Source organism: Myiozetetes cayanensis, unplaced genomic scaffold (genome assembly GCF_022539395.1).
Source record: "Myiozetetes cayanensis isolate MyiCay16 unplaced genomic scaffold, myiCay2020 scf2-11, whole genome shotgun sequence".
NCBI lineage: Eukaryota > Metazoa > Chordata > Aves > Passeriformes > Tyrannidae > Myiozetetes > Myiozetetes cayanensis.
Window position 1 is genome coordinate 90,967,000 of NW_026087411.1, and position 16,337 is coordinate 90,983,336.

Consider the following 16,337-nt stretch of genomic DNA (forward strand, 5'->3'; position numbering starts at 1 on the left):
TATCTGTATTTTTTTATGTGCAGTCTACTATCTTAAAAATAGAGATGGGTTATGAACTAGACAGCAACACATTAAATTGAAATGCTTTATTCTTTTACTTTGAATCTCAAAGTAAAAAGACACAAAATCCATAAACTATTTTGGACAGTTCTATCACAATAACTAAATTCCAGATGTTCACTACTTTCATTTTTTTTCTTTGATTTTTCTTACTTGCATGCCACTATGCATGAAAATGTGCATGTGTGCTTTCAACATATATTTTGCAATCATTTCAAAAGTCTTAACAATACAAATTGAGAAACTTCATGGAATTTTCATTGCAGTGTATATAAACTGCATGTGTAATGTAGCAGTAATGTAATAAATGTAACTGCATGTGTAATGTAGCACATGTAATGGCATGTGTAATACAGCAGGGCACAACAAAACTCTCATCCCCATTATAAACCTTTAAGGTTTGCAATCAGAGGACTCAACTGTTTTGCTTGACGCCATTTATAGGAAATGATTCAAAAAATGTTTTTTGACAGATATTCTATATTGGTAAAATCTGTTCTTGCTCTTTATGTATCAACATGATAAATTAGTCTCGCTCTTGTATTTCTTTTGAAGGGACCAGCCTATCTTCTATAACATTCACATGTGCATCCATTCCTTTGTGTTAGGCTTTATGCAGGACCTGGGCCTGACTGCAGGGATCAGTAAAGGAGGACTGAGGGATGGAATAGCATCTGGGGAAGAGAAAACCTTCCACCAGTTTCAATGCTTTGCTTGGGCTTCTGATATTTGGTTATATAACACAGTTTTTATTTAGAATTAAAAAAATACAGGAGTCTGCTTGGATACACATTATTTTTTTTTAGTTGCTCACAGTGGATACAATCAACTGAAGATGAAGCTCATTTTGCACTACAAGTGTACTGTAGCATGACTTAAGAGAAAGAGATTAATTAAACATTTATATTCTTAATGATACATGACCATATCTCTATGTATCTATCCTGCAAACACATATGCATGTAAAGTTAATGGAACCTCTCATGTACACAAATTAGAGTGTTTAAATCCTCTCAGGATTAGGCATCTAATTTTGATCGACTAGCAATTCAAAAGCATTGCTGTGTTTCTAACATCATGGTGGTGTTTTACAAGTTCTTTCTGGGAGTGACAGAGGATAGGGAAAAGACACAAACAGACTACTGCAAGCACTGGCTTCAGGTGTACTGACTAGCATCCTCCAAGGCAGCCACGTTTCCTTATCAACTTACGAGGGACATCACATTCCCAGATGTCACACCTGGAACTGCATTCCAGGAAGATGCCAGAAGTGTCTGGAGAAGGCAGCAAACTCTCTCCCCTCTCTGAGGTGCACAATGAAAGGAGAAAGGACAGAGGAGCTAGGGCTGCCCAAGGAATAGAGCTGGAGCTGGGGAGCGAAGAGGGAGGAAAGGAAAAAGGAACTACAACCAAAACCATATAGGTTTCCTATCATACTGTAAGTATGGTCACCTCCATATGGACAACTTTCATGCCTTACTTCCATCCCTTTGATAAAGATTCTCATGGAGTTACTTCTTGATGCACACCACCATAGAGTAGAGTTCAACTGATCTGAACACTGGTCCATCTGTGTATGTCTTAAAGCTGTCCCCTTCCACATGATGCTGTAAGAGTCCGGTAATCTCAAACGGAAAGCATTTTCATCCTGTGTGCAGGCTACAGAGTGTTACAACCCCTCAGCAGGTCTAGACAGGGTTTAGTTACCACACTGGTTTCTAATAGGAATCAACTAAAAGGACTAGCAGAGATCCCTGCTCTTCTGACATGCCTCTTTCCCAACACCCAAGACCAGCACACTTTTCCTTCCTTTTTATTCCTCCAAAAAGCACTTGGAGCCCTGGTTTTACAGGGCTCTGACATTTACATAGACGAGCTTTCTGACCTCTCAAGAACTCATTGCAAAGACACTGTTTAGCTCCTCTAACTTCAGGACAAAGCTCCTCTAACTTCAAGCCTTTACTCATGACAGAAATCATGTAATGGTAGACTGCAATCTTGTACCACAGCACTTCAGATCTGGACTCCACATTCATCATTAAAATTACACATAAGAAATCAAATCATCTGACTAATTAGGTTTCTGGCACAACTTGGCTTACTGACATTCAATAAGTCTAGAATTCATTAACAGAACAGATGATGATATTACTGCAATCATATTGTGCATCATAAAATCTATCATAAAATATAATAATATTACTGGTCCTCTTGTAATGCTAAAACATGAAACAGGGTGACAGCAAATAAATAAACAAATAGAAGAATCAGTCATAATTTTCAGTTTCATCTCTATGCTTAGTTTTCTCAATTCAAAAGTATACCCTTTTTGCAAAATAATATAGTTTTTGTTAACATTTTAATGCAACTTTCTGTAGACTTGTAAGAGTACAAACTATTGTAAGAGGTAGATCTGTAGCTGGTTATATTTTTAGGCCCATCCTCAGCAAAGACAGGTTACTGATCTCTATCAAACATAATGTGCTGCCACATATACCTGCCTATTGACAGTGACGTTTCAGGCAATTATTGCTTGCCTGTGCTAATCCACCATTAGTCAGTACCAAAAAATTATCAGAACAGAAGAAAGCTTCAGATATTAATGTGCTTTGTCATGCTAGATGGAGAGCTTCTTGTTTTGACAAGCAGTATCTCGTTGGCATTTGAGGAAAATCAGATATGCTGGCTTGACACTGTCATTTCTCTTTGCTGCCTCTGATGTCTCTGATCAGAAGGCACAGCTCACTATCAGCAAATTCTGAACAGCTTAAAGGGCTTAGTACCTTAGTGGGCATTTCTTGAGAAATGTCCCACTGAGAATCATATTTTTCTTCTGTGCTGGTTAGTTCATCTAATCTTCATTATTATTTCTGGCTTACTGAGCATCAAAAGCCAAGCAGTAAAACACTAACTACAGTACTTTCTGTAGGCTGATGCCACTCAGATTTACCTGAATTTGAAGGTGATGTCCAGTGCTTTACCTCGTACTTAAGCCATAAAGGGAGTCTATTGAGCTGAAGTGCACCCTGCTTGGCAAAGAGTGCCTGCAGCTCCAGGAAACAGCATGAAAATAAGGCTGTTATATCTGCTGTTTGAACTGAAGGCACACCTATTTGGCTACCTGAACACACAATCCTGTGCTACTCTTTGAGCCTGACTGCTAGTGGATGAAGCAGGTATCAAAGCTTTTCTTTTCATCTCTAAGAGATATGGTGCATAACTTCTCATATTATCCTATCGCCCAGCTTCATCTCTGACAGCAGGATCACTGGCAGAAGCGAAAAGGCCTGAGGAGATCTGATGCTGCAGCTAGCAAAAATCCCAGGATAAAAGTTCTCTGAATGCAGATTTATGCCCATACACCTTGCTGGGGAGAGCAGGGGTCACTACGGATCTTGTTTTTGAGGAATCTGTTCTGGTTCCCTCATATTTTCTGGGCAGTCAGCACAAACATTCCAGACCAAGACACAGAACTGGTTAAGATAATCTGCTCCTAGATAAGGCATGAGAACACCCTGTGTCTGCCTTAAAGATACACCCTCCTTATCCGAAGATAAGATAGGACTTTATGCTTTTACAAATATTTTTGAACGTAAGCACTACAATTCCATGATTTGCAACTTTTTTGAAGAAGTACTGATGTTCCTCAGAAATTAATTTTCATAACTCTAAATGTATGACTGTGACTTTTATTATCAACCAAACCCACAGAGGCAAGAAAACAAAAGCTGGCCCCTACTTGCTTTAAGTACTGTTTGCTAATGTATAATACTCTCACGCTTTTTGTTTATAACTGTACCTTTTTTTTTTATTTTTAATTGCGATTTATATTTGTTTAATACTCAGTGTGGCTCAATATTCTCATCCATGAAACTGCACACACTTTGGTCATGTTCTTTGCTGGCTAAGGATAAAGGAGAGTATATAAATTCTGAATCTACTGTTTATATTGGAGTGGTGGTATGTCTGTAATGGCCGGTACCAATCAGGAAGACTAAGACGCCAGTAACTGATATGATACACAAACACTCAGCGAAACATAACGACGTTTACAGCTTCAGAAAACAAACACCCAAGATACAGGAAAAGATGCCAAACAAAGGCAAGGAAAGCAGACATGCCTAGTTTGGTTGCTTCCACTTCTGTATTTTTAATGCAAATAACACTACTATTAATTCCAGCTAACTGACCATTGGACTGTATGATGAATAATTATGAACTGTTGTTGATACCAAGCAAGTCACAGCCAGATCTTGCAGTTATTTGAACAGCTCTATTGAGGTGAATCATTTTATGGATGTCTGGAGATCCTACTGTAAAGTAGTAAGCTCAGCACCAGTTACACCCTGTTACTGTTGTGACGGCCACTGCTTCCTCCCTTCCAAAGGTAAATTACAGTAGTATTTTAATGAGAAAAAGCCCTCTAAGGTCTCAGGCATGCTGACAGCATTTTTGAAAATGTGAACTTTTAACTTCTACTGCAATTTTATTTATCTTTATTAGAAAATGGTTATAGACATACTTTATTGACAGACTAAAAGGAAAGGTGTGACTGCACTGTTGTCTATGGAGAGACATGCACTTCTTTTAGAGACGTAAACAATAAAGTGTACTTTGACCCCTCTATCATCTGTACTGAAATACTTGCAGTATTCCTCAAGGAAAACAATGCGGCATTAAGCAAATTGTTCTGAAATAATCACAAGTATCTGAAGCAGATACTTGTATCTGAAGCAGATACTTGTACTCAGATATGATATATGAGGAAACTTAATGCATGTAACTCATTGACATTCAATCCCACTCCTTCCAAACACAAGAATGGGAAAATTTGAATTTTTTTGTTTTGTTCCATGTCAGCACTTCTCCACTTTCCATGCAGTTACACAAATACTGTTTCAGGATTGCAGGTATCTCCATACCAAGCTATGTTCATTTAAAATTCTACCAAAGACACTATAATATTTTAGTTTCCAAATTCTGATATCTAACAAATTTAAAGGTTAAAATCACAGACAATGTGTCCTCCATCCCTCAGAGCATCACTGGCTATGGCAGAAAGCTATCACGAGATCAAAAGCTATGCTAAGACTGCAAGACATGAAAAAAGGCTTATGGCAATATGAATGTGAAGTGATTAAGTGTACAGTTCTTCAGGCAAGATTGTTTCTGCCTGAAAAAAATTAGAAAACCGGAGATCTCTTCAACATAGGAATTCAGAAAAACAAAAATAGCAATTAAACATTATCATATTTTTTTTGACAAGCAAGAAAAGGAGAGGGACAAAGCCCAAATAAAGTAGTCTTGGCACTGAAAGGAGCATTCTGCCAGGGCAAATTTATTTTAAATCAACAGTTTTGTATTTATAGCATATTTTGATCTGTAATTGCTTCAACATATTGTAGTACAAAGTTACTGTTGAATTTGATAACACTTTAATCTACTGAATGTGCAAAAAGCATAAATGACTTCTTAATAGCACTTCTGTTTTGACTGACAAAGATTTATGTCGATGAGAGAAAATGTTTTAATGAAAAGAGTTGCTACCAAGCATATGTGTATGCTTACTTCTCATATATATGTGAATGAGACTGACATTCATAAAGAAATACAGCTGCCTGCCTTTAATTTTCCCTATTCCATTTTTAAATTCATGATGGAGGTGTGATATTTTGGTAACACATTAGCACACTCGTGATATAAAAAGGGTAATACCTATAAATTATTTAATTACATCTTCTAATGTAGGAGTATTGAAGATGTCAAGAGTCTTGCAAAGACAGAAACCCGTGAATAAAAAATCATCACAAGTGATTAAAAATTAAGTTATCAAAAATTCCCACTCCACAGGCTAGACCGCTTTTCAGAACTGGATCCTTCCCACCTAGCAGGGCTACCACAAAAAATTATGGGTTTCATGTTTAGAGCAACTGTGTATAAGAATTGCACTTCCAGTAGTCCCAGGCTTTCCAGATTACAGAAGTGCTTGCAGATGTGTCCCATCGATGGCAATCCTCTCTGCCTGCATCAGGAATGTACTGTTGTGACTGCTCTGGGACTACCCTTACATGGAGGGAGCACGACAGTAGGGAGAGAAGGGGCAAGCAAGTAAAAATAGGGAGAAGACTCCAAAGGCAAATACAAGAAGACAAATACCTGAAATAATTACTTTCTATGGGCAGCATTACTTTGTGATGACAAAAAATTGATACTGGGTCACACAACAACAGCATCAAGAGAAAGGCGTGTGTCCTCTTCCAACACATGGCATATACTCTGGGCAATTAGAAAAGCTGGGACATGCCCTCACTTTCTCAAATAAACCTCTCAAAAACTAAAAATTATGTTTCACCTGGGAATCATACACGACTGCCATGCTAGTTTTCAACTATCAGGAAGCCATTAAACAGAAGTTGAGTGGAAGTGAATGATGAACTCACCCTTCAACAGAGCACCTGAATCAAAAGGCACCTGCTGAAATCCTAGTGGGATGGAATATTTTGTCACGGAAAATGTTGCCTATATGTCTTTGGCTGGAAACTGAGTATTTCTGTGTTATTCTCAGCTTAAAAAATTATATCCACTGATTATCAAACACTCTACAAATAATATAGAAAATATCTGAGTGGGAAAACTACCGCATTTATCTCTTCCCTCTCCCTGAATTCAGCAGATTGCTCTGGCTTTTATAAACAAAAAGGTGCAGCCCCTCTCTCTCTTCTGCTCGGACAAATGCAATTAATGAGCTAAGACAAGCATTGCCATAAGCATAATTCATTATCATTGTTCCAGTCTGGGTTCAAATTACTTTTAAAATAGTTGGCAAAGAGTATTGTTGAGAGAGTAATAAAAGATTGTTCAACACACCCATATTCTACAAGTTTCTTTCTGTACAGAAACATTGCTCTTCATATAAGCACGTAAAAAATTTGATTTTCTTTCATACTAGACTGCAGCCAGTACTAGAGTATTATTATATTATACACAAGAACAAATGGGATTAATAGTGACTAATAGTGATTATTAATAATGTATTAATAGTGATTAATAGTTAATTAATAGTGATTTTTTTTTGCTATAACACACCTCTCACTCTTGCCTGAAACAACACAAACCAAAATAAATTTAAACCCCCCAAACTAAAGAAAATATTTTCCTTTTATATTTGTAAAGTAAGTAAATTGTTTTTGTTTATTTCACTCAGTCCACTGCTTTAGAAAACAACACAGACATTATATTTTGTACATAACTCTCCCTCACAAGAATTCAAAGGAAGCCCTTTTTGACTGACTTAGTGCCTACCTACAGTGTGTCCAGCAAGACTAATAACAAGTTACACTTGTTTATAGTGTGTAAATTAATTCTTCCCCAAGGGTCCAAGTTTTGCAACCTTTTTTCACATTAAAAAGCCCAAGCATGAGTAATTTGGCAAAAACAACTGCTTTTTTTTAATTTTCCAAAATGATAACAAAATAACCACCTAAATTTTTATTTAAGCTTCTAAGCAGTTACATTTTTTAAGAAGTTTTAAAACTATCACTGACTTTATGAACCCAGGCTTAACCTTCCTCATCTATTTAAATAAAATAAAATCAGTGGAAAGTATTGCATATTTACTGAATAGCGTGTAACTTCATAAAATCCATCATAAATCCCAGAAGTATGTCAGGAAAGTCTTTCACTTTTTTGTTTTCTGGTTTGTGCTGCAAACAGCAAATCCTTGGGTTGTCTAAACAACATAGTTCTTTAAGAAACAAGTTTTACTTCTCTCCAGGAAGAGCAGATCCTTATTTTGATATTAGTCTGAAAGACTCAGCTAAGCATTCTTTCTAAAACTGTGTAGGAACGTCTCTGTGGACATACAGAGGAATTCAGTTAATGAAGTAAGAGAAAAACACACTACCAGAAAGACCCTTTGGTGCTCTGTCCTGTCTTCCCCCATTGCCTCACCCTGTCAATCACACCTGAGAAGAATAGTACAAGATGTTTCTTGCACACATGTAGATGGTTTTGAGGCAACTTTTATGAAAAGCCATACAGGGAGAGGACACTTCATTATTGATGTCTCTGTGTTACTTCATAGTAAGAGAAGGAAGTTTCACATCAACCTGACACAGGTGAGTAATCATCTTGATATCATTTCCCAGATGAATAATCTTCTCAGTAAAAACTGCTAAACATTATCAGTTGCTGTTCAGACAGCCCAGCCATGATGAGTCAGGCTGTAGGAGCACCTCAAGCTTCAGAGAAGCCGGAAATCTGCCAATGATTAAAGGTAGAAGACTCCAAAACATAAGAGAAACAAGGCAACTGGCTTGTTTACAAAAGTTTGTCCAGTATTAAGGTCAGACAGACCTTGAAGTCCTTTTTCCTCACATGCTTGTATCAACATGTGAAAAAGACTCGTGTCTCCCCAGTTGACATAGTCACGCCAAACAGCCTCCGTGCATGAACACAGGTTATGTTGACAGAGGCAGGTGGTTGGCAAGATGTATCATTTGGAGATGAGGTCTAGTTACACCAATTGTAAACCCATTTTGTTGACATCTTGGTTTGACCTAAGGCACTCCGCTAACATCACACCTGTCCCACAGAAGTGCTGCAGTATAGATGGCAATGTAATGCCATGCTATGTACAATGCAGTTTCCCTGCTCTAACAGAAGTTCAGAAACATGTATCACAAGAATGGATTCATTTCCTTAAAATGGTCAGTTCATTTTTCTAAATTTTGAGAGTATTGATCCTTTTCTGTAAGAAAAATTCCATTATTATATCCCTTGTACTTTACGATGAAGGTGATGTGCATAATTTTTATGCTGATTATGTATTTAAGAAACATGAGAAGATTTTCTTACACCACTTTTTCATGGTCGCTGGTTTTAATCTAGTGTACCAAGGCTTTACAAATGATTTGCCTCTTCAGTCAGGAAAAAATCACTGTCAGCAAGCAAGTTGCTTAATGTTGTTTACAACGTGTCTTCTTAAGGTCAAAATTAACATATGTAATAATCATTTTAAGGAGTGACACCGTGATGCATCAAGCACTAAAGAGGTCAAGGATAAGTCCACTAATAGTGTCATCTTATCCTTATATATCTTTCACTCGGCTCAGTCTCCTTCCTGAATTTTTGGGATAGTTTGTATACATATCGAATGTGTTACTTTATGGGGTCAATCACTGCAGAAACATTCTCTGCCTTGCCCTTGTAGGAGCTGATTTTCTACTGCACCGAGTGTTCAAGCAGCCCAGGGAAATCAGTGCCTGAACTCAGGCACTCAGGTTTCGTGCTTAAAGTTTAGGTGGTATGAATATGCCCACGTTCAAAAGCCTGTTTACTTTCACAAATAAGTTTGCTGAAATTCCCATAGATTTTGCTTAGAGCCAAGTTGGCTGAACATGCTTTGCTGATTTATTCTTTACAGGTTTCTGTTTTTCATGTGTAATATTTTCCTATTGCCTTTGAATATTCTCGTAAGACTACACATCTCCACGACTACATAACAAAGAACCCTGTTTAATATAACTGTATTTTTATAAGTGGCTTGGGAGAAGCATGCTGGCCTGTTTACAAAGTGTTTACCTACTGTAAGCATGTTACCTTATTTTACCTTACTAAGAAATCCTTTAAACTTTTCTATGGATCTGCAGACAGATGAGGCTGAACAACATTAAGTCTTTTAGATTTAATTGTTGCTCCCTGAGCAATCAACCTATATCACTGTATCAAGTGTTACAGTTGTTGATGTTGAGGTTGTGCTCATCAATTGAACAAACCTTTCATCTGTCAGATTTACAGTGACACAAACAAAACATCCTCCTTATAAAGGTGAAGCACCACAAACACACCATGGAGCCAATATACTATGTTTCCCACACTTTTGCAAAGTGAAGCAAGAATCATACCTAATTTTTTTCTATAGCTGCATTAAAAAGAGACATACTCCTTAAAATGGTATTAATCAGCATCACCTCTCTTTCCAGAGAGACATTTGAGAGGGACTGGACTGCATGCAGACAGTCACAAAAAGCACAGCAACTTATGGGAAATGATCTTCATGGCATTTCAAGACCTTGTCACAGAACTGAACTAGTTTTTGCAATAGAATCAACTGTGGTTTTGTGGTTTCCTTTACAGTGGATTCATTGACAGGTCAGGAGCTGCAGTTGAAAAAGAATATTTTGGGCAAGGCACGGTCAAGTCTCACTACATACTAAACCAGAAAACACTGACTGTCACTCTGAAACGGACCAAGAAGGAAAGAAGTAATTAACTCTTCCTTGAGCATACAGTCATTCTAAACTACAAACTGCAGGGTAAAAGGCCTAGTGATAACTCTGTTACTGCAACAAATTATATGCTTTATCTAAATATAGGAGAGACACTGTAAAAAGACGCTGTCCTTCCCTTCCCCACCCTTTTCAGTCCGTTTCTACCACACACATTTACACGCATATTTCAGCCACTGACGTGTTTACAGATGCATGCAAGCTAGAGCCCATGCTACTGCTTTAAATCTTGTAGTCATGCAGAATACAATTCTATTTCATGGGAAAGAAATCAGAGCGTGACGTACTTGTTAGAAATACTTCGGAAACCCTGTGCTATCTGTTAGAAGTAAACTGACACAATGTTCAACAGATCTGCATGATAATACATTTTTTGGTGTTTCTTTTTTTTAACTGACACCCTTTTAAACTTAAAAGTTTAAAACTTAAAAAGTTTCAAACTGACACACTGAAAGCAAAAGGTGGTTTGTACATACAGCACCCTGTCACTGAATTGTAAGCTGGGTGTGCCATAGGACACTGAAAATACAAGTGTCCCTAAGTGGACACAAGTACATTTGGAGAAGTGTCCACGTTTCTAGTGGTTAGTCAGGTTAGTCAGAAATGTACATAAGGTACCCAAGGAAAACTATTTTCTTGTTGCCTAAGCCTAGTTAGTTTTTTTTTTCTTTTGAGTTCTCTTTAAGTTCTGCAAGGACATGCAAAAATCACAAAACCTGAGACTCTCAAGGCACATGAGTTAGATGTACATCAAAGTGTTGTTTTCCCATAATAACTGTCTACCATGCCAAACCAATGCATGTTCCCACTGATGCAAGACAAAAACTCTAGTATATATCCTGAAATGATACAGAATTGTATCACTTGAGGTATATATAATATATATATATTCAACTGAGGTCAAAGAAAAAGTGTGCTGATTATCTACAAATTTCTCATGCACTGGTCAGCATTCCAGTGAAGTAATAATTATTTATTATAATGGTAATATTCATTAATCCCTCCAATTAACCCTTGAACTAAGGTTCGTAACACTGATGCTGTGACACCAAAGGACTGATATCAGTTTGGGAAAATCTTTCTGTTTGAATTGAGCACACTCAGATAATATTTTCTTGCTAAGAAAATAATAATAATAATAATAATAATAATAATAAAATTCTGTAATAAAACAACAACTAGATTATTATTGCCACTTTTTTCCAATATTTTTCATGTTTACCTTTCTTGCATCTCGTATCATCTTCCGAATAGTTTCCTTTATAGTGTAAGGCTGTGCTCGTGGTGGATGAAAAAGCAGATCAATATTTGTGCCACCAGAAATTCCAGGCATCAGATAGGGCCAACCTAAGTCAAGATTTGGAGCTTCCACATCTGATTCAATGGGCCAGTAGGTTCCCGAGGAAGAGGTGTCATCAATTGCGTGGTTAGAGGAGTAAATTGTGTTTTGGGGAAGTTTGTGAACATTGTTCAAAATATAATCAATTTCCTCATCCGCTAGGAACTCTGAGCACCTCTCTTTGGAAAGAAATTCTTTGTAGGCTTCTAAACCTCCTTCAATCAGAGCATCGATAGCTATTCGGTACCATTCCTTGTAATGTGGTTCAATACAGTTGTCTGATCTGCATTCATCATGTAAGGAGGACAGCAAAGATGAAGTTTCCATCTTCACATAGATTTTGTATAAAGTCTCTTAAGCTCCCATTCAAGAGCAGATGAAATGTATCTGTAAAGAGAAAAAAGTAAGAAAACAACCAGAATATTTCTAGAGATCTATGACGTGCACACACAAGTATTAACTAAGTTACTTTTCTGGTAACGTTGCTCTAAGTTTTTGTAGCATCTTCCAAGAATTTAAAAATGTTTTGAAATGGCTCAGGGACTAATATAGGCAAATGAATATTAAAGAGGTAGATAAAGAGCTTTTACATAAGGCAAAACTAAACACATAATTAAGTGACTTAGTGAAGTCCTACATCAGAGCTCATAATACACTGAACATCTGTACCAGTAACATCAATACATACCTGACGTGTGTTCCAATACGCTATCATAAGCTGTATTTCAAAACCCTCTTTATAACAAGTGACAGAATAGTGTTCAAAGAAACACTTCAGAAACCACTTAAATTTTCTACTTTTTAATGCATTACTTTCTCTGAAATGCATCCCTTTTCTCTTGCTTCTTTGAAACCACAGTCATTCAGGTACTTCTCCTTATGTATCTGTTCTCCCATGATGATCTAATCCATTTGTCGCTCCCAAGCAGGACCAGCCTACCTCATTTCAGTGAGTTATGAGGAACTCCAGGAAGATTTATCCTCCCACATCTGGGATCAAACTCTGAATCAGCAATCTGATGTCTAGTTTCCACCCTGTTCGTTCCCTCTGCCAAAAGGAGCGGCTGCTTTAATCTTTTTTTTTTTTTTCCCCCAAAACATTAATAATAAGTTGTTTACTGCTGATGTTTTATGATTATTTTTTTTTCATTTCATTTAGCAAGGGCTGAGAGATTTGTTTTATGCTGTGACAATGTGGGATTTAAGACAGAGGTAGAACAAACAGCAACTTCACCATTCACCTAAACCTAAACTGCACTGGATTTCTGCATTGGGCAAGTAGGTCACAAAAAAAACCCAACATAAAATACGGGTGATATTTCAAGACAGTGGCATCAGCCTGGCCATGTAAAATAGAAAAATGATGCATGGTAGCACTGCTTCATCTTCCAGGTCTAAGGTATGAAGCTTAAGTGAAAGCCTAGAGAAATAGGAAGAAGATCCAACAAAGGCAGAATAGTTAGAAAAAGCTTATACAGTGGATAGCTTGAAAGTTAGTGTTGGGTTTCCCTACAAACCTAATTAAATTGTAGAGCAGGATAATAACAAAAAACAGTCATACAGCATTCTGACTTCATTTACTGCCATATAAATTTAACACAATTCTCTCTTCCCATCAAGACCTTTCAGATATTTTTGCAAACAGTGCATTTGTTTTCCACTGTCTGCTGGGAGCAGTTTAAATCTTTTCGAAAGGAAATATAAATTAGTTATATTAACCTAAAGGAATGAAAACAAAATTAAATAGAATGAAAACATCCCCGTAACTAGTGATACTTCAAAAACCAGTTAAATGTTCAATTAAACCAAGATTTATAAGGAACTTGGGAAGACTGAGGTTAAAAAAAGACCAAGAAAGAAAAATCCAGATCTGAGGCTGGCATCAGCATGTCATATGAAATAATTCCATTTGAATCCTGCCTCTCAGCCAAGCAGCAGGGTAGATCTTCCCAGATAGGATTGCTTTCGAGCCTGGGGGAAAGGAGTGTTCCTGGCTGCTTCCAGAGCAGCTCTTTGTGGTGAACTGGAAAGCAGCAAGCCAAAGGGATCTGACTGCTCTCCCTCCAACTGAGAACTACACGTATTCCTGTGACAGATACTCAGGGTTTCATTCCACACTACTTTAACAGGTAGAAATGAAATGTTATAAAACAGGAGTAATACCATTTCACTTTGCAGAGATGCAGATCCAGCCTGTGGTTTAAGGTGACAGAGAACTGAGCACACAGTACAGGCAAGACAAGCCAATTCAGAAGTTAAATTCTTAGAATATCGTAAAATTAGAACAGTCACGCCAGTGTCCCAGGGAAGCCAATCATCTCAAACAGGTTTTCAAGACATTTTAAATGAAGAATGAAGAACAACCCAGAGTACAAAATGCAGTTATTCAGCTAAGTTGTTCTGAGGAGTATGAACACTAACACGGAGAATTCCATACAACTCTCTTTTAGGGCTTTACAGGACAAGTAACTTTCTAACCAGTGTAGTAAAACAGTCAGTTTTATTATGACATGTAAGAATAAATCCTATTTTACAAAGGTAAATTAAAGATATGTCTAAAACTCTTACTACTTTAGAATGGATATACTTTTAAAATAGAAATTTTGTTCCTGATTGAATATACATACACAGCAGAGAAAGACTTATGTGTTTATTTGAAAAGCCTGTCTAAATCCATTTTTTCTTCTTCTCACTCTTTCCTTTGAAAATAATATAAGGGAACACGACTATACTTACTATATAATATTGTGCAATATCAAGTATTGAAAGTCATGAACAAATAAAAGGCAAAAAATGATTGCATGTGTGTTCTGGTTTGCCTGCATTTCTTTTATTTGGTTTGGTTCTTTGTTTTCTTAATAATATACTAGTTGTAATTGCTTTTCATTGAATATAATTAATTAATTAATTAATTAATTGTGGCATAGGTCAAATATAGCAACTCATGCTCAGACTTATGCTGAAAGCAGAGTATAAATATATGTAATCTTGGAAAGGTGAGACTTCTAGTGCAGTATCTTCCAAACAAGAACAGTCATTTTACAGTGAACATCTTTGAAGTTCATGTTTGATTAACAAGTGCTGTTTACAAAAGAAGCTTAAAGCAGTGCAGATTTATTTAAGAAAGTAAATGTAAAATTTGTCAGCATGGAAATAAATCATGGAACACTTGAAACAAATGAAAAAATTTTAATCCTGGTCTTTGAAATTAAGGAAATCAGCATGATATATATTCATATGGAACAAAAGAAAACTCCCAAATAAAAACAATGGCTTCAAGTATATTTGACAAAAGCTCTCAATGTCTTGACACAAGTATTTTCCTCTTATAAGGTAAGAGCTACATTGTAGAAATTGTACCTATGAAACAATATAATTTTGGATGGAGAGACAGAGATTTAGATAAAATTCTTAAATAAATTTTTTTGTGTCCTTTTCAACCCTGTATTATGATTTCTGTATAATAAACTTGAGTCTTCAAAGGTCCTCCTCAGGTCAACAATTATATTAGCAAGGTTATGCAGAATGAGGCCCACCTCTGGAGGCTTGCAGATCTTTATCAGATTTCATGTACACGATTACAAATTTTACCAGCACCAATAAAGTTGTTGTTCATCCTCTGAGAAACAGCCTTGGCTGTTTATCCTAGCCCAGCATATCAGCCATCCTCTCTGCTTGGACACAGGAATCACTTTTTTATTAAGTGCCATTAAAGGGCTTAAATTGAATCTGAACTCCAATGCAGCTGCTAAAACTGAAACTTCTGCTGAAGAACACAACTTCTGAATCCTGCACTGATGTAATAATTTTGTCTTTCTATTAACAATATGCTCAGACCTTTCTAATGCCATTATCAGGAACCCAGCAAGAAAAGCCCTTTTCCTCTGACAAAGAAGTTAACATGCCTTTTTGTAGAAAGATATGGAGAGTATCCCAGACTTCACAAAAGCATGCAAATGATAAATGTTCACTAAAGAAAATGACACAACATTCTACATGGGTTCCAGAAGCACAGTCCTCCAGGCTAGCGCTAAAGATAAGGAACTTCCCTGCCTTACTAATATTCACAGTATTTGAAAAAAATCCTATTCAGCAACTTTGGGGAGCAGCTCTAACCTCAGGCTCCTTGTACAGCCGGTCCTTGGCAAGGTCCTGGCCATGGTGCTCTCTTCAGAACGTGCTTATCTCTTTTTCAATGGAAATATGATTGTTTTGACATTTTCTGCATTAAGTTTCAACCTTGCCAGCCCTGTTAAGGGAAATCTAAACCTCGGGAACAGCCTGTTGCAAGCTCCTCTATCAGGTATCGTTCCTGGGGCATCCACCTAAGTACCTCTGGCCCATGGCTCTGCCAAGGAGCCTCCCTCCCCACAGCTTAAGGGCCTGGTATGACCAGACTTTAAGAGAACAAACAGGCGTTTTACGACTGCTGCCTTCCACCACCCTTTCTATTAAAGAATTGTATCAAGAACAAATAATAATTACCTATATTAGGCAGTGACAGTCAATTACTTCATTATTATTGACACTATTTTCTATGGCTGCTAAGGACATCAAATCCAAGTGAAAAACAACACCGCAAGCTTTCCTAATGCTTTCTTCTTTTTTTTTTCTTTTTTTTTCTTTTTTTTTTGGCTTGGTTTGGGACT

General features: G+C 37.0%; 1 protein-coding gene across 1 annotated transcript in view; it reads right to left on the bottom strand.

The window, feature by feature from the left end:
* Positions 1 to 12,015, bottom strand: part of FAM83B (family with sequence similarity 83 member B) — a 42,141-nt gene extending 30,126 nt beyond the window's left edge. Inside the window, exon 1 of the mRNA XM_050316129.1 lies at positions 11,572 to 12,015. Within this exon, the coding sequence (XP_050172086.1) occupies positions 11,572 to 12,015 (444 nt within the window). The remainder of the gene's footprint in view (positions 1 to 11,571) is intronic.
* Positions 12,016 to 16,337: the final 4,322 nt, after the last annotated feature.